This window comes from Dendrobates tinctorius, unplaced genomic scaffold (assembly GCF_039654945.1).
Source record: "Dendrobates tinctorius isolate UK_male_01 unplaced genomic scaffold, ASM3965494v1 ptg000098l, whole genome shotgun sequence".
NCBI classification, from domain to species: Eukaryota; Metazoa; Chordata; class Amphibia; order Anura; family Dendrobatidae; genus Dendrobates; species Dendrobates tinctorius.
This window is the reverse complement of record NW_027361766.1, coordinates 16,809,668-16,832,609: the sequence shown is the minus strand read 5'-3', so window position 1 is coordinate 16,832,609 and position 22,942 is coordinate 16,809,668. Positions and strand designations below refer to the sequence as shown.

At 42.1% G+C, this 22,942-nt stretch overlaps 1 protein-coding gene across 2 annotated transcripts in view; it reads right to left on the bottom strand.

Moving 5' to 3' along the window:
• Positions 1–2,435: 2,435 nt before the first annotated feature.
• The window catches only part of IRF6 (interferon regulatory factor 6), a 33,574-nt gene continuing 13,067 nt past the window's right edge, over positions 2,436–22,942 (bottom strand). For both annotated transcript variants that reach the window (XM_073587128.1, XM_073587129.1), the window contains exons 2-8: positions 20,274–20,450; positions 13,060–13,264; positions 11,323–11,433; positions 6,159–6,305; positions 5,662–6,054; positions 4,932–5,050; positions 2,436–3,354 (exon numbers count right to left, since the gene is read on the bottom strand). In XM_073587128.1, coding sequence (XP_073443229.1) covers positions 3,076–3,354; positions 4,932–5,050; positions 5,662–6,054; positions 6,159–6,305; positions 11,323–11,433; positions 13,060–13,264; positions 20,274–20,447 — 1,428 coding nt within the window. In that variant the 5' untranslated portion in view covers positions 20,448–20,450 and the 3' untranslated portion in view covers positions 2,436–3,075. The remainder of the gene's footprint in view (positions 3,355–4,931; positions 5,051–5,661; positions 6,055–6,158; positions 6,306–11,322; positions 11,434–13,059; positions 13,265–20,273; positions 20,451–22,942) is intronic.

Here is a 22,942-nt window from a genome sequence, read left to right as displayed (position 1 = left end):
TCCAATTTCTCCTGTTACCCTTGGGAAAATGAAAAAATTGGGTACTAATTGATCATGTTTGTGGAAAAAATACGATTTTTTTATTTTCATGCCCGGGCATTATAAACTTCTGTGAAGCCCTTGGGGGTTCAAAGTGCTCACCACACATCTAGATAAGTTCCTTAGGGGGTCTCGTTTCCAAAATGGGGTCATTTGTGGGGGTTTCCACTGTTTAGGTACATTAGGGGCTCTCCAAAGGCAACATGACACCCGCAGACCATTCCATCAAAGTCTGCATTCCAAAAACGTCACTACTTCCCTTCCGAGCCCTGACGTGTGTCCATACAGTAGTTTTCTCCCACATATGGGGTGTCAGCGTACTCAGGACAAATTGGACAACAACTTTTGGGGTTCAATTTCTCCAGTTACCCTTGGGAAAATAAAAAAATTGGCGACTAATTGATCATGTTTGTGGAAAAAATACGAATTTTTTTATTTTCACGCCCGGGCGTTATAAACTTCTGTGAAGCACTGGGGGGTTCAAATTGCTCACCACACATCTAGATAAGTTCCTTGGGGGGTCTAGTTTACAAAATGGTGTCATTTGTGGGGGGTTTCCACTGTTTAGGTACATCAGGGGTTTTCCAATCGCGAGATGGTGTCCGATCTCAATTCCAGCCAAAAACGTCAAATGGCGCTGCTTCTCTTCCGAGCTCTGCCATGCGCCCAAATAGTGGTTTACCCCCACATGTGGGGTATCAGCGTACTCAGGACAAATTGCACAATAACTTTTAGGGTCCTGTTACCCTTGGGAAAATAAAAATTGGGGTGAAAAGATCATTTTTGTGGAAAAAATATGATTTTTTAATTGTACCGCTGTACGTTATAAACTTCTGTAAAGCCCTTGTGGGTTCAAAGTTCTCACCACATATCTAGATAAGTTCCTTGGGGGGGGGGGTCTAGTTTCCAAAATGGGGTCACTTGTAGGGGGTTTCCACTGTTTAGGTACATCAGGGACTCTCCAAACGTGACATGGCGTCCGATCTGAATTCCAGCCAATTTTGCACTGAAAAGTCAAACGGCGCTCCTTCCATTCTGAGCTCTGCCATGAGCCGAAACAGTCGTTTCCCCCCACATATCAGGTATCAGCGTACTCAGGACAAATTGCACAATAACTTTTGCAGTCCAATTTCTCCTGTTACCCTTGGTAAAATAAAAAAAATTGAACCTGAAGTATTTTTTTAGTTAGATGTTCATTTTTTTTTTTTAAATATTCAAAAAAATTCCTGTGATGCACCTAAAGGGTTAATAAACTTCTTGAATGTGGGTTTTGAGCACCTTAAGGGGTGCAGTTTTTAGAATGGTGTCACTTTTGGGTATTTTCTATCATATAGATCCCTCAAAGTGGCTTCAAATGTGATGTGGTCCTAAAAATAAAATGGTGTTGTAAAAATGAGAAATCGCTGGTCAACTTTTAACCCTTATAACTTCCTAACAAAAAAAAATTTTGGTTCCAAAATTGTGCTGATGTAAAGTAAACATGTGGGAAATGTTAGTTATCAAGTTTTTTTGTGTGCCGTATCTGTGATTTAAGGGCATAAAAATTCAAAATTGGAAAATTGCGAAATTTTCAAAATTTTCGCCAAATTTCCGTTTTTCTCACAAATAAACGCAAGTTATTTGAATGAAATTTTACCACTAACATGAAGTACAATATGTCACGAGAAAATATCAGAATCACCGGGATCCATGGAAGCGTTCCAGAGTTATGACCTCATAAAGGTACAGTGGTCAGAATTGTAAAAATTGGCCCGGTCATGAACGTGCAAACCACCCTTGGGGGTGAAGGGGTTAATTAATTTATTTTTTTACTTTTAGCTTTTTTTTCTAGAATGAGCCTAAAAAAAACAAACATTGAGCTCAAATCATTAAGACCAGCATCGTTCACCCCGGTCTTGATGGGGGGCGTAGTGGAGTCAGATGCTCCTGATTCATGAAGAGGTGCACACCTCTTCATGAATCCAGAGCATTTGAGAATTGGCGTGCACCGCTCCGACTGTGCTGCGAATTCTGGCATACAGAACGGAGTTAGACGGGCTGTGGAGTCACGCCCTCTGCTCACCCAAGCTCTGCCCAGATGCGCCTAAATTTGGTACTTTTCAAAGCTTTTAACGCCATAATTCTGGCATGAAAGCTTTGATGAAGCGGCCCCATTATGTGCGCATATACTTACACACCAGACACGGATATATCTTCAGCCTTTGAACCACCAAAAACTTGCCGACTAATGGCAATCATAAATTGTCTTGGTTAAGCAGCAGAACTAGAGTCTCGGGAATGTGGATAAAGCCATGTGTGAACCGTAAAGGCTATACTGTTGTCACCCAACAGAACTTTCTATTAACACTTACATGTGCAAATGTGAAGCAGTGTGCAGAAATTTACAAATCACACAATTTGACATAGCAGTAAGAAAATTTACTTTTTACAAAATAAAACAATATTTAAAAAGGCAAGTAGAAAATAAGTATTTTATAACGTAATTTTTGTACAAATTCCTATTCTGCAGCCAAGCTTGTAAGAAGAGTGAATGTGATGACAAAGCATTTATCTCGGTAGATAGCAATAGAAAAATGATATAATGGCTTGACACCTTAAAAATAATAAATAAGTACTGTCTTCTAAAATCTGTAGAATGATTATTGCTGCTTATGCCATAGAAATTCCAGCTTTCTCGAGGCACTTGTGCTAATGTATATTCTGATTGCTAATAACAGAAATTTAGAACATTTACAAAAAAAAAAAAAAAACAACAATGCATAAAAAAGGTAGATATTTGGAATATTTGCTAATATAAGCATTGGTTAAGTACAGTAAGTGACTTGTGCACAGGCAAACAAAAGATATAATGTTGGCTGCATTACTTTTCAGGCACCCTTATCTTCTCCATAGTAAGTATGGCTGCTGGTTTATATCTCTAAGACCACTAATTAGGTCAGAGTACGCTATGCCCTGATAGTCCATCCACAAAGAAAAACGCTGGATCACACGCTTTACAATAGTCATCAAGGTCCTACAAATTATATACGTATGCGGTCACTGAGCTTGCAGTGCCTGAGCCATATGAAGGTTTGGTGGCTGCAGATTCGGGGCATGTTGCAGATTTGGTGGCTGCATGTTCGCATGCTGCATGACTGGCCAGCCGTCAGGACCCTGGTGGTTCTGTAAAAGGCGGTAAAGCTGTTTCAGATGGGTTACAATGTTGTCTTTGATATCAGGAACAGAAATTTGCAAGCGGACACTTCCACTTTCAAAGGAGCGAGTGACATCTCCAGAAAACATCTCAAGAATCATCCGAGCCACAATTGGAATAATCTACCATAAAAAAAAGAAGAAATATATGAACATGTGCGAATTTACAACTCTGCCAAAGAATGAGCACACAGAAAATATTGCACTGAAATATCAAATAATACTTGGAACTTTTGGCTGTAACATTTATGATTAATATAAAAAGTGAGAAAAATCCAACAGACGAGTTTCTGACATACATCGTTACTTATTCATGCAATAAATAAGGGACGTATGTCAGAAATGCGTCTGCGGTTTCTAATATTGAATTTTAATAGACATGCAATAAAGGTGGATTTTGTAGGACCCCTTTGCTAGATTTGCACTTTCCACACTGAATACTTATCGTGCTACAAGGCTTTATCTGTGCATCTGAGATCTTTTATTTCATTAACCATCTGATTACTCTTCATCATTTATGATTATTAGTTATGTTTTTTGTTTTGTGCCTCCTTACATATTAGTCATATATGATACATCTCTTCACAGATTTTTGTAATACTGTGCATCATAAGCCGACTGGTCAATGATGGGCTGCTGAGGTTCTACACACCACAACACTGGCTGGTACAATAATGTGAAAGGTCAGGATTGTACATAAAGAAGCATCAGGGGGACATCTACTCCCAAAATAGACCTTGCCCATCCTCTTCACCGATTACTACGCCAGTCTCTGTGGTGTCGTCTCGAAATGTCAGTGCTGCAGAGGTGACCTCAATGGTGTCAATACTATTGTAAGTGATTGGCTGAAGCAGTCATGTCGACAACCAAGTCATTGCTGGAGCTGGATAAAGATGGGCATGGGACCAGTAAAGCATCAGCACGAGTGACTGAGGTTTGGTAAAGCGAGTATTAGGGCTTCTGTTTTTATTTCACTCTCAGCAGTTTGTAAAAAGATGTCATGGGCTGAAAAATTCCTTTAAAAGCGGTTGTGGTGACTTCATGTCAACAGAACTGCAACCAATCACTTAGCTCAGAATATCAAGCCATGTATGTCAGCAGTTTGTTTTTTTAAGAAAATGCAACTGAGCCTACGGGTAGAGGTTTATTCAAAGGAGGCAACGCCTTGAAGATGAAATATGTGACAGAGCCATATGCGGAGCCACTCAGAGCATATGTTCCTTTGTGTACAAAAGCCTGAACAAGCAGCCGGCACATCCCGCTAATGTATACATACAAAGACATTAAGCATATGTTGTCAATCAATCAATATACTATTCAAAAGATAAATGTAATGCACACCCTTGTTACATAAAAAGCTGTCAATGTAGTATCTATCCATTCTCTAACATGTCTTACCAGCTTTTATATACTGAAGTACCAATCTAAGGGCCCATGTAGATGTGTAAACCCATCAGTTGTTTAATTGCCTGATTAGCAGTCTAGAATTCTGTGCGCATAGAACATCATGTTATTGGCAGCATATATCGTGTTTACACATAATGATGTACTGCCGAGAATAATGATTTTTAAACTTGCGGTTTGCGTGTACGTTGGGCGATTCCTAGGAATGCTGTTTCCCAATTATTGAACTGTATAAATGGCCCATATGTGGTAAAGTCATAATAGTGGGGAACTTTGATTAGCAGAATGTAACTCACGTGAACAATGATAAGTTTGCGCTCCTTTGGTTTGCCATCAGGCCACTCCTCTCCAAAGCACAAGTCGATTTCATATGAGGGCTGCTTAGCACCTGCGCCTCTCTGATGTGTAATGAGCTCTGTTTTGAGGAAATAATAATAAAAAATAATGTATGTGTCTTTAAAAGGGGTTGTCCACAACTCAGACAACCCTGTCTTGATCAGCATGTCTGCTCCCAGTAAAATAAAAACACTTATATTCACCTCCGGTGCCGTTCCAGCTGTGTTAGCACTTGGCTCCCAGGGATCTCGTGACATTATGTCATGTGATTCCTGCTGCCAATGAACTCTGGTTTCACTCTCCCTGCCTTCACACGCATCAGACATCAAGAGGAAGTCACAGCTGCTGCCGGTGGCTCACTTCCTCTTTAGGTCAGACTAGTCTGAAGGCAGGGAGAGTGAAGCCAGCATTGACTGGCTGCAGGGATTGCATGACATAATGTCACACATACCCAGAAGAGTGAGTGCTGACACTGCTGGAACAGTGCTGGCACCGGATGTGAGTACAAGTGTTATTTTACTGGGGGAACAGCATTCATTTCTAAGAACAAGATTGGACCACCCCTTTAACAAAATGTTCCCTATTTTAGGGATAATACAGTCTTTAATTGACAGCCCTTATGGGGATGTTGTTAATGTCCTAATCTAAAAATTAACAATTAGTAAAAATAAAGAAAATATAGTTACTTACCGCTTAAAAATGTCTCCAAACAGAAAAGTTTCACTCTCTTTTGTCTCTCAATCAAATTCGGAACATTTGGAGAAGGAGAGCAGGGTCCTGTCCAGTATACCTTGCACTGGCATAGTCTTACAGCATAGATGGCATGTCCACTCACTTCTAAGATAAGGCCTCTGTCCATGACATCCAGGAGGCGGCTGGTGTACAATTTCTGGCGCTCATTTACTAGTTGCTCTGGACCAGGGAAGCGAACCTGCTCAAGACTTATGGGTCCAAAGAGCTCCTCCTGATTAGGCATTGGGCCCAGATCTCCATAGAATAATCGACAACCTTGGGGGTTACTGACCGTCATCGTCTGGCCCATCTCTTTCCCTCTGTACAAGAACTGGATTTCTAAATCGGTCACTGTAACAAGAAAATCTAGATTGGAGCCGCAGCAGATAGCACAATAATCCCTCAGCGCAAGCTCTAAAGAAGTATAGGAAGACAACATGGCGAGGCTTACTTACTGGGCAGAGAACTAATCCACAACTCAGGAGTGTTGAAAAACTCCATCGCCACAGGGGTTTGTGGGACTTCCATATCTTGTGGCTCAGATTTTGGCCAATTTGGCTCTGAGGTGCAACTCTCAATACTGGCAGGGGCCATGGGAGAATCTGGAAAATTAAGTTTACCATTGATATACATATTATAATCATAAAGATATTTGTATGGCGGTCATCGTTTCAGCTACTAATCAATGCGCACCTTTAGGATCCATATAAGTGATGATATGGAGGCTACAGCATTCATCCGGGTACAACAAGACTCCTATACAGGACATTGGCTGTCTTCTGCAGAACCATAAGGCTATGTGCACATTCAGTTTTTTTAAATGCGGATTTTTTTTTCTGCAAAGTTTTACAGTCCCAGCAAAAGCTATAAGATTTCAGAAATCTCATGCGCACGCATGTTTTTTTTCCCTTACTGAATTGGAGAACTGCAGCATGACAATTCTTTCTGCATTTTTGCAGTTTTATTCACCCATAAAAAGCAAAACGGCTGCAAAAATGCAGCAAACAAGTTTTGCTATAATTTGGTGAATAAAACTTAATTCACGAAACATGTCCTGTAGACAAATCACAAATGTATGCCGCACCCAAAAACACAACCTTGCGTTTTGAGCAGTTTTTTGCTGCGTTTTTATCCTGCATCCAAAACCTTCTCACTGAGCAGCAAAAGTTCAAAACTCCGAGTTTTCAGCATTTTTCGCTACGAATCACGTGTGCTTTGTCTATAGTACATATATAATGAAGTTCGTTTTATTTTGCCAAAAATACCTCTGTATTTTTTGTGGCTTTTTTTCCCCACTTTCATTGCTTTCCATTGGAGAAAAACACTGCAAAAGCGCTAAAGAAATTTATTTAAAAAATGCTCCAATTCTCAGATTCGATGGCAAATAAAGGCTCATAGCTTTTGCTGGTACTGCAAAATGCAGCTTGTCATTTAAATAATAACAAAAAAATTGCAAGAAAAAAATGCTACATGTGTTCATAGCCTCACTGTAGTTCATGATTACACACTGAAGCAGATAAAAGTAGCAAGTACAGGACACAAATATAAGATTCCCGGCGCACTGCAGATTCGGTAGCAAATGTTCCAGTGTTCAGTAAAGGCAAATACAGGTCACATATTTGTAACATAATGCCCAAACCTTGACAGACAGGCTGGACAACATTACTAAACCTTTACAACACCTCCGGTTACAAAGGATTAGTGTCTAACAAAACCTTACATTTCATACTACTGAAAGAAAAAACCCTGGGAAATTGCTAATATATAGTTTCTCTATATATTGGGTCACACATGGTGCAAACGATGGATACTCCCGAAATACAGACGCTGGACAATAAAACAACCACTCGTATCATGCAATGTCAAAACTATACCAAAAGGAAGCAAAGCATAACCATATTATTTTCCAGGAATGTGCACTAATGAGGACACGGAATTTCCACTGGATTACACAGTGATTAATTCAGTGGATAATCCAGCATTGGACTGACTTGCATCACTTCCACCATCCCTGTTGGAATTTTTGGGGACACTCACTATTCTTGTATACTGTATGTTATGTGATATGGCATATTTTAATATAACATCTCTACAATTTTTTCCCCACTGCGAAAGAAACAGAGGTCAATCTCCTATCCATCTCAAGGCTATAGTGGCTAGAAGGAGGTCCTCGTAGAATAAGACCCCATCATATTGTAAGTTCCTCGTCTAGAATTCCAAATAGACCAATTTTCAGTGTAAACGCTCCAGTATAATTGGGAGTAAATTAGGTAAAACTTCCCCAAGAATTAGGGCCCCGTCACACATAGCGACTCACCAGTGATCCAGACAACGATATCAACGTGTCAGGATCGCTGGTGATTCGCTACATGATCGCTGGTGAGCTGTCACACAGACAGTTTCACCAGTGATTAGCACCAGCGATGCCGAGCGCGCGGCATCGCTGTGTACTTTAGTTACCAGCACGCTGATGAAGGGAGCTGGTAACTATGGTACACATCGGGTTTCTAAGGGGCATGTGTCACTTAGAAACCCTATGTGTACCTTGGTTACCAGCTCCCTGCATCAGCACGCTGGTAACTAAGGTACACATCGGGTTTCTAAGCGCTGCGCGCCCCTTAGAAACCCTGCGTTTACCTTAGTTACCAGCGCGCTGATCGCTGGTCTCCCGCCTGTCACACGCAGCGATGCGTGCTGGCCAGCGGGAGACCAGCGACCCCAAAAGTGTCCAGAGGTTTCCACAGCAATCAGCAATACCCGGCAGGGGGGCCGGTCGCTGGTCAGTGTCACACACAGCGATCTCGCTGGTGAGATCGCTGTTGCGTCACAAAACTTGTGACTCAGCAGCGATCTCGCTAGCGAGATCGCTATGTGTGACGGGGGCTTTATCTTAAGAATTAAGGTCATTTGTTATTTCCTAAAAGAGTATTTTACATGAAAATAAGCAACTTTGTAATTTATCATATCACAGAAATTGGCTTCTTTCACTTTCTGGATTGAGATTCCACGCTCAATTCATGGGTAAAATCTGTAGTCATTGAAGACAGATTTTCAAATTACTGAGATTGGAGATGACAGTTGGTGTTTAAAATTTTATGGAGAGGGAGGAAAAGGGAGAAGCTATATGTATATATGATGCTGTTCTCCATAGAACTTCTTAAGCACAAACTTTCATCTATCTCAAGAATGGGAAAATCTGTCTTCACCGAACACAGATTTTACCCCAGAATTGAGAATTTTGAAAGTAAAGAATCAGTCCTGGCGGAGAAAGAAGTAGGTTTCTCTGATAAGATATATTATAAAACATCTGATTTTCACACATTATCAATTTATAAACATAAAAACGACTGTTACTCTAAAGGCCCTTTTACATTTAGCGATGCACCAGCGATCCGACCCGGTCAGGATCGCTGGTGCATCGCTAAATGATCGCTAGTGAGCTTTCACACAGAAAGATCTCACAGCGATGCAGCGCACGATACTCACCTTTCACACACAGTGATGAAGACGTCCTCCCGCCCGCGTCCAGCGTCGCTCGTCGTCACAGCAGGAAGCGGACAACGAGAAATGGAGCCGGACATTCTCGCGCGATCAGCGATGGACAGCGGGGGAGCCGGTCGGAGGCAAGTATCACACATAGCGATATCGCTATAACATCACAAAATCGGTGACGTTATAGCGATATCGCTATGTGTAAAACCCCCTTAAGTATGAACCGTAACATTGAATATTAGATGCAAGAAAGTCTTGTATGAGCCCTTGCATTTGTTGTTTAGTGATTACCAATTTTGTGAATCCTGGATGGGGACAAGTTGATAGAAATTATATAATTGTATTATTTTATTGTTGGCTGCTGGAGATCCCAATGTGTGGGCTTCAATAACATCTTCCCATTGCTCGTCTGGTAACCATGGAATGGACTCTCACCACTTATTTTCTTGGCTTATATAGCGCCGTTCAATATCACTTTGCTTTAGTAGACAACCGAGTGGGAGAAATTCTAGTATGCAACAAGAATGTACAAAAAGCTGTAATTGTGCCTGCAGGACCTTGATCAGGAGGAACAGAGATATCTTGTGTGGGATGTAGAAACTGACTTCTTGCCATGAGTTCTTGCCACTGGAGCAGCGCTTTGGGGGTCATAAAACTAATTGACTGGCTACACAATCATTCATGGTTTGAGGGGGTAAAGGTTTCCAACAGAAGCTAAGCATTGTGCTTATACTAGCATATGCTCTGGCTTAAAAAATTTTTTGTTCTTGTTTAGCTTTTTTGCACTTTGCACAAACGGGGGTGTAGCTCCCCTTTCTTTGGGCAGGTCATTTTGTCTATATAGCTTTCTACAGACAGGTGTCTCACCAGTCAGGACCCCATCCTCCTCTGCCCTTATCTATTTTAACGTCTGCTGACACATAGTCAGGTGAACTCCAAGAGTTAGGTACCGTCTCGATTGGGGTACAGTTTTTCGCTGTGGGATGGCTTTTACACGTTTTTGATCAAAACAATGTTAATGAAGTACCCCATGTTATTTATATGTACTTTTTCTTACAACAGGGTATTTGCACATTTTCTTTTGATCTTTGGTTCCCTTTAAGGTAACCTGGAACTTTTTAACCTTCTTTTCTCAGGACAGTTGCATCTCCAAACAATACACAATCTCAAATGTACATGATATAAAAAAAAAAAAAGTTGCAGATCATTTTACCATCAGTGTTAAGAAGCCATACTCCTTTGACTAACATCAACTGAACCCTCCAATATCGAAAGATTCGGCCAACCGTCTAATGTGTATGAAGGCCTACCGACAATTCGGCATGAGATGAAGTCACCAGAAATAATGATCTGGCATTTCCAATTTTGGGCTGTTAATCTTTTGGTTCTGTGTGAGATAAGCCTCCAGCAGGAGTCTCTGGTCCTCCCCCTGCATCGGGTCTTTCTTGCCGGCTCGTGCAGCCAACTCTTGCTCTGACATTAAGAAAGTAAGTATCGTTCAGAGTCTCAGACTTACATTGACAGTGACCTCCGGTCCACAATGAAATTCTATGTGATCCGGCTGGTCACCACTGCAGTCATATGGTGGAAGAGAGAGGTTGGAGTGATGCCAGAACCGGCAGAATACAACACGCGGTTAGTATGTTAATGTGCACACTGTACATACATTACTGATCGCTAATGGATGGCGTGGGAAGCTCGAATGGTAGTTTAATCCATTTGCAGTCCGATTAAGTTTACAAACGATGGTCCAAAAAGGTCACTTTTCATTGTGCATAAGGCTTTGCTTTTTTGTAGGTAAAGCTTTTTGGTGCCATTTTAAACTATCCTTACGATTGCTGGAATTTCCTTCCATGTTTAAAACATACTGAAAATGTGATCTGCTTGCTAAAATGTAAAATTTTGCCCTAGTGTTTAGGGTCTCAGATCGGGAAAATTAGACCGTGAGCCCAACTGAGAACAGGACAGTTTCTGTACAGCACTACAGAATATACAGATGATATATAAGCAATGGGAAGTAAATACGAGTTTTTCATTCGCCTAGTTTGTCCTACCGACAAAATACATAAACCTAAAATGTCCAAGAAAAAGAAATAAAAGTAACAAAAAACAACAATGGATATTTACCATTGATTGTTAATCCATTGAATGGCTCTTGGATTGGGACGTGAATTTGAGACTGGCTTATATCTTCTTCGTCATATTCCTCATCATTCCATGGTGAGGATCCAGTTGAACCTGTCGTCGAATGGAACAGACATTAGACTGATCGATAATATAGTAAAATTTACATGGACATCATCTTCGGCATTGTGTGGGACTGAATCGGCATTAGTGCGAGTGCATTCGTCATTGTCCTACAAGGTGAGGTGCTGCCAACAAGCAATAATGTTAATGACCGCATAAAGGCTACGCTCAGATACAGTAGATATGTTTAAATGGATTGATGGTTGCAAACCAATCAGGATAGATTAAAAGGGCCTTACGTATCTAGTGGCTCTAACTTGTTACACCCAATATTTGGCAACTTTCTTATCTTACCCAAAATAGCTCATACATGAATTTTTTCTGATGGCTGTTTTCCTATTCTCTTATTTGTAAAGGTTGCCTTTTTTGGACCACATAGCAATAAGTTAAAATGATAGAAGGCTAATCGATGTCTGCCTTGATCTGAACTTCTATTAAAGGGCTTGTCTGGTACTTTTAACACTGATGGTCTATCCTTGAAATTGGTCAACAACATCTGATCGATGGGAGTACGACACCCAGGACCACAGTCGATTAAGGAGCTGCAGTGCTCTGTCTATGGACTAGTGATCATGGCTGGCTTCTGCACATCCGGCCCCTACTGATTTGAATAGGGGGTGGATTTGTAGTACCTAGCTACGACCACTATACAGTACATGGAGCTGTGCAGCTCTGTAACTCAACAATGCCTGCAGACACTGGGAACAGCTGATCCACGGGGTCCCGGGTGTCACATCTCCCACCGATGAGACACTGATGACCTATCATAAAGAATAGACCATCAATGTTCAAGTCCCAGTAAATCCTTTTAACGTGATAAGAGTTTGACATGAGTAACTTTTCAACAACCAAACAAATTCCAGATCAACTCCGATTTTAGCCTCAGATCGTCAGTGGTCACACTCATGAAAAGGTGCCAAAGGGCTTTCAAGTGTATAGCCTGCTTTACTATCTTGCACCACGTGTAGGCAAATGGCTGCAATGTGTAATTATGACGCCCTTACTCTAATGTGGATCATGAAGGGTGATATTTAATTCATAGTTTTACAGAATTTACAGTTTAGGGCTCTTTCTGAAAGACTCAAATACTGATGTTGATTTTACCTGGCATGACGGCATGGCTTGCACACAGTAAACATCTCTAAGCTAATTTGCTCTGGTACAGTCTACTAAAGGGATTAGTGTTCTGGCGGATTGTATATTCACTTGCTTTTCAGTTGCCATAACTATCTGGCAGCAGGTTCCAATTTTCTACACAAATAAATACCATACAATATTTAAAGTGTTGGAGAACACTGTATGAATTTAAAGAGTTATTCCCCCAAAAATCCCCAGGTGAACCCCTATGTAGAATATATAATGTACTAATTGCTGGTCATCTGACCACTTGGACCCCAGCGATACCAAGAGCCTGGCTCCGGAACCCCAATTACAGGGTTCTGCAGCTACGTCCTGAGTGGAGGTTCTCAAGCTCCAGTCATGGAACTGCTGCAAAAAGCTGAACTTTGCACTTGGCTGTCCCATAGACAATGAATGGACTGAAAAACGAACATGTTCCCCTTCCATTTCATCCAGGGAGTTCCCTAATATCAAGGTTGTTGGTAGTTATTTTCTTACCTGGATTAATGATGGCTCCTTGAGACTGAGGTATGTCACAAACCTCATAGATTTTGATAGGATTCATAGGAACTTCTTTAGTGCCGTCATAAATGAGTTTGAACTCTCGACTCTTGTTAAGGGCGCAGCGGAGTTGGGCCTTCCATTTGGCTGGATCAGGATCATCCGCTCCTTCATGATATTTGCCTGTTTCCACAGCCCATGCCTATGAAAAGAAATAAGTAACCATTTTGGTACATTAGACCAAGCTCTATGCCGGTTCTGTGATCACCAGGTCTGACAGAGACAAATGTCAATAATTATCTTAATAATTTGCAGGCAGCATGCCGCGTATGGCCACATGAAACAGCCCAGATTCACCAATTAAAGTGAGTGGTGCAAGAAAAAAAAAAAAATTGCAGTGCACTCAACTCATAGGAAACCTGACATTTCATCAACCGAGAACAGTAAATTCACAGCGTGAACCGTCAGAATACAATATATTATAGATATTATGTATATATCATACATATACACTGCTCAAAAAAATAAAGGCAACACTTAAACTACAGAATATAACTCCAAGTAAATCAAACTTCTGTGAAATCAAACTGTCCACTTAGGAAGCAACACTGATTGACAATCAATTTCTCATGCTGTTGTGCAAATGGAATAGACAACAGATGGAAATTATTGGCAATTATCAAGACACCCTCAATAAATGAATGGTTCTGCAGGTGGGGACCACAGACCACATGTCAGTACCAATGCTTTCTGGCTGATGTTTTGGTCACTTTTGAATGTTGGTTGTGCTTTCACACTCGTGGTAGCATGAGACAGACTCTACAACCCACACAAGTGGCTCAGGTAGTGCAGCTCATCCAGGATGGCACATCAATGCGAGCTGTGGCAAGAAGGTTTGCTGTGTCTGTCAGCGTAGTGTACAGAGGCTGGAGCCACTACCAGGAGACAGGCCAGTACACCAAGAGACATGGAGGGGGCCGTAGGAGGGCAACAACCCAGCAGCAGGGCCGCTACCTTCGCCTTTGTGCAAGGAGGAACCGGAGGAGCACTGCCAGAGCCCTGCAAAATGACCTACAGCAGGCCACAAATGTGCATGTGTCAGCACAAATGGATAGAAACCGACTCCATGAGGATGGTCTGAGGGCCCGACGTCCACAGATGGGGGTTGTGCTCACAGCTCAACACCGTGCAGGACGCTTGGCATTTGCCACAGAACAGCAGGATTGGCAAACCCCCCACTGGCACCCTGTGCTCTTCACAGATTAAAGCAGGTTCACACTGAGCACACGTGACAGAGTCTAGAGACGCCGTGGCGATCTGCTGCCTGCAACATCCTTCAGCATGACCGGTTTGACAGTGGGTCAGTATTAGTGTGGGGTGACATTTCTTTGGAGGGCCGCCAGAGGTAGCCTGACTGCCATTAGGTACAGAGATGAGATCCTCAGACCCCTTGTGAGACCATATGCTGGTGCAGTTGGCCCTGGGTTCCTCCTAATGCAGGACAATGCCAGACCTCATGTGGCTGGAGTGTGTCAGCATTTCCTGCAAGATGAAGGCATTGAAGCTATGGAATGACCTGCCCATTCCCCAGACCGGAATCCGATTGAGCACATCTGGGACATCATGTCTTGCTCCATCCACCAATGTCACGTTGCACCACAGACTGTCCAGGAGTTGGCGGATGCTTTAGTCCAGGTCTGGGAGGAGATCCCTCAGGAGACCATCCGCCGCTGCATCAGGAGTATGCCCAGGTGTTGTACAGTAGGGAGGTCATACAGGTACGTGGAGGCCACACACACACACACACACACACACACACACACACACACACACACACACAATACTGAGCATCTTTTGCTTGTCATGAGGCATTTCCACTGAAGTTGGATCAGCCTGTAATTTAATTTTCCACTTTGATTTCGAGTATCATTCCAAATCCAGACCTCCATGGGATATTCATATTGATTTACATTGATAAATTGTTATGTTTTATTGTTCTGAACACATTCCACTATGCAATGAATAAAAATTTGCAACTGGAATATTTCATTCAGAGATATCTAGGATATGGTATTTTAGTGTTCCCTTATATATTCTCTCTATATACTGTATTCTGACGGTTCACGCTGTAAATTTACTGTTTTCGGTAATCGCGATGTGTTGAGGCAGACTCGAACATGATATACGAGCACACACATATGCTCGGATAACACCAGAGTGTGCTCGGATACGATGTTATCCGAGAACATTCGCTTATCACTAGTTTCTATCAGGGCTGTGGAGTCGGAGTCGGAGCTCATTTTGGTGGAGTCGGAGTCGGAGTTGGAGTCGGTATAAAATGGACCGACTCCGACTCCTAAAATACATAATAAATTGGGCACAGTAGTTCAATGCAGGATGTGCTGAATATTTTTTCAAAGGAGTTTGGGAAAGTTATGAAATGTCCTATAAATGGCTGTTCTATTCCTGATCTAAGGCTACATTCACACACAGCGTTTTTCCTGTGTTTTTTGAGGATACGTTTTTCAGCTGCAAAAGTTGATCATCTTTTTAAAAAACTGCATCACCTGAAAGGTTTTTGAGCTCATAGATGTTTTCAATAGCAAAAACAGATTAGAAATCTGCTCTATCTATCCATTTATCCATATCTGTCAATCCATATCGTATCTGTACCAAAAAGAATGAAAACCGGGTAGTACACCAATATATATTCTGTTCTATCTAAATATCTTGATTATTGGATCATAAAAATGATTAAATGTCTGAGGTTCACATTGTACTACAATAATATTTTCACTTAAATATAAGCAATATGTGTGGGAGTCGGAGTCGGAGTCGGTGTAAGGGAAATTGAGGAGTCGGAGTCGCAGGTTTGGCTTACCGACTCCACAGCCCTGGTTTCTATGTACAAGTCCTTCTCACAAAAATAGAATAAAGTTAATTTCAGCTTTTCAATACAAAAAGTGAAGCTCATTATATACAGTGCTGTGCAAATAAATTGGGACAAAGCATTTTTTTTTTTTAAGTAAAATTATAAATTGGTTACCAGCAGGGCTGTGGAGTCGGAGTCGTGGAGTCGGAGTCGGTGCTCATTTTGGTGGAGTCGGAGTCGGTATAAAATGGACCGACTCCTAAAATATATAAAAAATTGGGTACAGTAATTCAATGCAGGATGTGCTGAATATTTTTTCATAGGAGTTTGGGAAAGTTATGAAATGTCCTATAAATGGCTGTTATATTCCTGATCTAAGGCTACACTCACACACAGCGTTTTTCCTGTGTTTTTTGAGGATACGTTTTTCAGCTGCAAAAGTTGATCATCTTTTTAAAAAACTGCATCACCTGAAAGGTTTTTGAGCTCATAGATAATGTTTTCAATAGCAAAAGCAGATTAGAAATCTGCTCTATCTATCCATTTATCCATATCTGTCTATCCATATCGTATCTGTACCAAAAAGAATGAAAACCGGGTAGTACACCAATATATATTCTGTTCTATCTAAATATCTTGATTATTGGATCATAAAAATGATTAAATGTCTGATGTTCACATTGTACTACAATAAATTTTTCACTTAAATATAAGCAATATGTGTGGGAGTCGGAGTCGGAGTCGGAGTAAGGGAAATTGAGGAGTCGGAGTCGCAGGTTTGGCTTACCGACTCCACAGCCCTGGTTACCAGTCAATGATTCAAACCAGTTTTAACTGCTTTGAACAGGTGTGAGTGCTGTAGAGTCACTACAAACACAGTGATCTAATTTCAGGTGTTTGTTTATGTTGATGATTATGGCTTACAGCCAATGAAAACCCCAAAGTCATTATCTCAGTAAATTAGAATACTTTATGACACCAGCTTGAAAAACAATTTTAATATCCGAAATGTTAGCCTAGTGAAATGAATGTTCAGTAAATGCACTCAGTACTTGGTCGAGACTCCTTTGGCATCAATTACTGCATCAATGCGGCGTGACATTGAGGCATTCAGCCTGTGGCACTGCTGAGGTGTTATGGAAGCCCAGGTTGCTTTGATAGCAGCCTTCAGCTCGTCTGCACAGTTGGGTCTGGTGTCTCATCTTCCTGTATCTATTCATCTATCTGTATATAAGATTAGTTTGAATATATAAGATTATATAACTATACAAGATTAGTTTGAAAACTAGCTTGAAATGACAGAATTACTGTATGTAAAAGCGGATGTTAAATCCGAATTGCATATGCATGTCATATGGGTGCTAGGTGAGGAAAAAACACACTCTAGTGCTAGGTGAGAAAAAAAAACAAACATGACACTTGCAAGACCTTTTCCAACTTTTCTGGCAGAGAATCACAGCTACTTTATATATGCATATGTGAACAAATCCTTAAGCCCCCGTCACACATAGCGATCTCGCTATCGAGATCACTGCTGAGTCACAAATTTTGTGAAGCAACAGCGATCTCACCAGCGAGATAGCTGTGTGTGACACTTAAGCTGGAGTCACACATAGCAACTTACCAGCGATACTGACACCGATATCAAGGTGTCAGGATCGCTGGTAAGTCGCTATGTGATGGCTGGTGAGCTGTCAAACAGACAGCTTCACTAGCGATCAGCACAGCGATGCCGAGCGCGCGGCATCGCTTGCCATCCCTGTAAAAAATAGAATTAAAATAAAAAATATTGTTATTCTCAACTTCCGACGTCCCGCGTAGCCTTCCTCTCTCCACGCTCTGGTCCCAGTAATCCTTTGCGAGAATGACCACGAGAGTCACGGTCTCGCGGGATCGCGAAGTCTCGCGTTCATTCGTGCAAAGGATTACTGGGACCGGAGCGTGGAGAGAGGCGGGAATGCTGCGCGGGACGTCGGAAGTTGAGAATAACAATATTTTTTATTTTAATTCTATTTTTTACAGCTGATCCCTGGTCTCCCGCCTGTCACACGCAGCGATGCGTGCTGGCCAGCGAGAGCCCAGCGACCAAAAAAAATGCCCAGAGGTTTCTTACAGCGATACCGGCAGGGGGGCCGCACGCTGATCGCTGTCACACACAGTGATCTCGCTGGTGAGATCGCGGTTACGTCACAAAAGTTGTGACTCAGCAGCGATCTCGCTAGCGAGATTGCTATGTGTGACTCCAGCTTTACCAGCGACCGGCCCCCCTGCCGGGTATCACTGATCGTCCTGGAATGGCCAGGACATTTTTTTGATCGTTGGTCTCCCGCTGGCCAGCACGCATCGCTGCGTGTGACAGGCGGGAGACCAGCGAGCAGGAGCTGGTAACTAGGGTAAACGCAGGGCTTCTAAGGGGCGCGCAGCGCTTAGAAACCCGATGTGTACTTAGTTACCAACGTGCTGATGCAGGGAGCTGGTAACCAAGGTACACATCGGGTTTCTAAGTGACACATGCCCCTTAGAACCCCAATGTGTACCTTGGTTACCAGCTCTCTGCACCAGCGTGCTGGTAACTAGGGTACACAGTGGGTAACTAAGAGACGTGCGTCGCTTATTGCGTTGCGTGTCGCTGGTGCTGATCGCTGGTGAAGCTGTCTGTTTGACAGTTCACCAGCGATCATGTAGCGACACATCAGCGATCCTGACAAGGTCATATCATTGTCGGGATCGCTGATGCGTCGCTATGTGTGACGGGGCCCTTAGTTGGATTCCCTTCAATATCTTTTGTGTATGTAATCTAGTGTGTAAAAAAAAAAAAAAGAAAAAAAGTGTTCTGTGTTCTTCAATTTACATTGTTTGATTATCAGCACTGTACACCTTTGAAACAATTGCTCGCTTCTTTGATATTTTTTTTCTATTACCAAATTATAGATTAATGGTGCAGAATTGTTTGCCTAGGAGAAGGTTTGATAGACTCACACTTTCTTTACCCCACCATGTGCTTTTCTAGGGTAAATACAGATTAGGAGGACAGGTAATGAATAGAGTCTGGGTAAACACCTGGTCCAGAAGAATGAGCCGATCAGCTCCTCCTTTCACTTAAATGGAGTTTATCCCCTTGTAAACATGTTCTAAGTAAAGATCTGATTACCATCTTTTTACCATTTAGAGCAAACTCAATGCGTTCATCCATTACACAGGACAGTTTTCCAAATCAACAATGAACACTTTTTGGTTAGAAAGTCATTCTGATGATAAAGCCAAATGTGCAGCCAAAGCACCAGTTGCCATCTCATTCGGCTCTCCCATACCCAGGAGCGCTCCTGTGTGCTCTATGAGAAAGCTGCCGACTGACATCAGCCGGTGGCTTATCCCAGGGAGCACAATGTTGCAATGCACAATCGAAATCTATCCTGACCACCATTCACCCGGCACTGCCATACACATGAAACAGTTTTCTAGACCAGTCGATATACTATAGGCAGGATCCTCCAACATTTGTTTTATGAATATATAGAGGCCTTAAATGGAATTTGTCATCAAGATGTTGAGCCCTCCTAAGCCGTCTATATGAAATGTGCGTCACTGGAAGCTGAACAAAATGATATCTGCAATGCTTATTCCAGACATATCCATGTTTTCTCATATGTAAATGAGCTGCTCAGGATTATGGGCCGAACAATGATCAACATGATAATCTGTCAACAAAGCTTATTTTAAACACAAAGGGGGCATTACCAGTGCAAGACATGTAACTAACACACACCAGTAAAACTAAACTTTATCTGATAGCTTGCTAGTACCTGTAGCTCTCACAGCTCTGCTGTGTTGGTTGATTGTGAACTGGAAGCTGAAGCATGAAGGGGAACCTGCAGATGTGTCAGGTATAATCACACACAGCTCTGCTGTGAGATCATGAGAACAGAGAGTGGCCATTGCATATCGCATTGGTAACACCACCTTTTTTAATAATCTCTGGCAACAGATTCTCATGCAGAGCAGTGTCCAGTCCATAGCCTGGAACAGCTCATTTACATATAAGAAAAGCTTGGATATTTCTGGAATAAAACATTGGGTTTGGTAATATTTTATTCAGCTTCCTATGACATACAAGCCCATATAGACAGCTTAAGAGGGTTGATACTACTGAAATACTACTGTAAATGAAAAATATTGTCCAGTGCTACATTGCAGGTGCTGCCACCCAATAAAAATGGTTTTCGTGTTTGTTTTATGAATGTACAACCAATTAAAACCCTCTTGTAGGCCGTTCAGTGGAATCATGTCAATTTCAGCCATGTTTAGGGGATTCATTTTTATCTGGAATGTTATCACTAACCTTGAAGATTGTGTTCTCCTCTTCATGCTGAGGACTGTGACGTGTTGCGTGCTTCCATGGGATTCGAAACCTCTTAGCATCTCTGTCCAACCAAGTTAGACCAGGATACAATCCGCTGTCCACCTGAGACACCAGCCATGGCTTTAGACGAACACGACGAGGGTGCAGAGCCATCTTCTGCAATAAAAAAAAACAATATTGAGATGTTGGTGTCAAGTAAACCTAATATTTACTGTCTGTGGAGACGGAATTCCATCATAAGAATGCCAAGAGCAATCAAGGTCAACTAAGAATAGATTATTAAGAGATAATGAATGTCTCTTCCTGATTAATTCTGTTTCAGCCAATAATTTACTGCAGCCTTTCATCTTTGTCACTGAACAAATATTTACCTGGGTCATGAATTCCAGGACACCTATTAGATGACTTTGCCCTCTCACACATCAAACCTGTCTAAGAAGGTATCAGGTACCAGACACAAGTTCTGCTGTATCACTTTACGGAGTATCTAAAGGAGCCTAAAGGCCCCGACACACATAGCGACACACCAGTGATGCCCACAACGATATGACCTTGTCAGGATCGCTGGTGTGTCGCTACATGATCGCTGGTGAGCTGCCAAACAGGCAGCTTCACCAGCGATCAGTACCAGGGACACGCAGGTAACAAGCGACGCACGTCGCTTAGTTACCCACTGTGTACCATAGTTACCAGCGCGCTGGTGCAGGGAGCTGGTAACCAAGATACACATCGGGTTTCTAAGCGGCGCGTGGCACTTAGAAACCCAATGTGTACCTTGGATACCAGCTCCCTGCACCAGCGCGCTGGTAACTAAGGTACACATGGGGTTTCTAAGCGCTGCGCGCCACTTAGAAACCCGATGTGTACTTAGTTACCAGCGCCAGCTCGCTGGTCTCCCGCCTGTCACACGCAGCGATGCGTACTGGCCAGCGGGAGACCAGCGATGAAAAAAGTGTCCTGGCCATTCCAGGACGATCAGCGATACCCAGCAGGGGGGCCGGTCGCTGGTAAGTGTCACACACACAGCGATCTCGCTGGTGAGATCGCTGTTACGTCACAAAACTTGTGACTCAGCAGCGATCTCGATAGAGAGATCGCTGTGTGTGACGGGGGCTTAACACCTTGGACCTAGGTCCATCAAGGTCAACCTTTCTCCACCAATTACCTGAAGAAGTATTCTGCCACCTCACCTGCCCCTTTTCCCAAAAAACATGGCTGCTTAGGCAGGTTAAAGGGAAGTCTATGAAAGTCACAGAATGCTGAGCAAGCTGCTCTCATTTGTTTCTGGAGCTTCCATCTACATCAAAAGAAAGGTGGCCACCACTTTGACTTGTACAGGGAGAGCACTGGCATAAATCAGCAAGACGGGTGTCAAAGGACCCATGGTGTTCCAATAGTCATTTAAAGTGGGACTTGCTCCTACTACAGGATTTTATGGCAGATCAGTTCAGAGGTTTTTTTTTAAATTTCAATTGAAAGGAGTTGCCCAAGATCAGAAGATGTCCACTTTATCAACAATCGCTAGTTGTCGAGACTGTTTCTGATACTGAACACTACATTTCAAACTCATAAAATTTCTTTAACATGCAACTTGGCAAAATTTTAAGTGGCAAAAAGCTGACAATAGGCAAGATTTGACTTTTCTAGATAAGCTATAAATAGAGTGTAAACCACTGGTAAACAAATATGGTTTACGACAAATGTTAAGGCCCCCATGCACATTAATGTCAGCATAATCCGCCGATATTGGATGACCATCTGATAAGTATGGGTGTCTGAAGGATCCTCCTTACTGAATTTCAGAAGTTGATCCTTTAGTTCTATCTGGAGATAAGCCAATGTCTTGAGAGCAGTGGAGGCTCTCTCATAGAAAACACAGGAGTGCTTGGTGTAGAAGAGTGTTCCCAGTATGGTAGATTCAGGAGATAGATGTCAGCCAATCATATGGCCTGTGTTTGGGGAGCTTTATAGGAGTTTGCATAAAAGAAAAAAAAAATTATATATATATATATATATATATATATACACATACATACATACATACACACACACACACACAGTACAGACCAAAAGTTTGGACACACCTCATTCAAAAAGAGTTTTCTTGAAAATTGTAGATTCACTCTATAGGCAATTAACACATGTTAATTCTAGGTTAACACATTAATTAACACATCTTATATTCTAAGTTCTTCAAAGTGGCCACCTTCTGCTTTGATTTCTGCTTTGCACACTCTTGGCATTCTCTTGATGAGCTTCAAGAGGTAGTCACCGGAAATGGTATACACTTCACAGGTGTGCCCTGTTAGGTTTAATAAGTGGGATTTCTTGCCTTATGGGGTTGGGACCATCAGTTGTGTGGTGCAGAAGACTGGTGGATACACAGCTGATAGTCTTACTGAATAGACTGTTAGAATTTGTATTATAGCAAGAAAAAAGCAGCTAAGAAAAACGAGTGGCCATCATTACTTTAAGAAATGAAGGTCAGTCCGAAAAATTGGGAAAACTTTAAAAGTGTCCCCAAGTGCAGTGGCAAAAACCATCAAGCGCTACAAGGAAACTGGCTCACATGAGGACCGCCCCAGGAAAGGAAGACCAAGAGTCACCTCTGCTGCGGAGGATAAGATCATCCGAGTCACAAGCCTCAG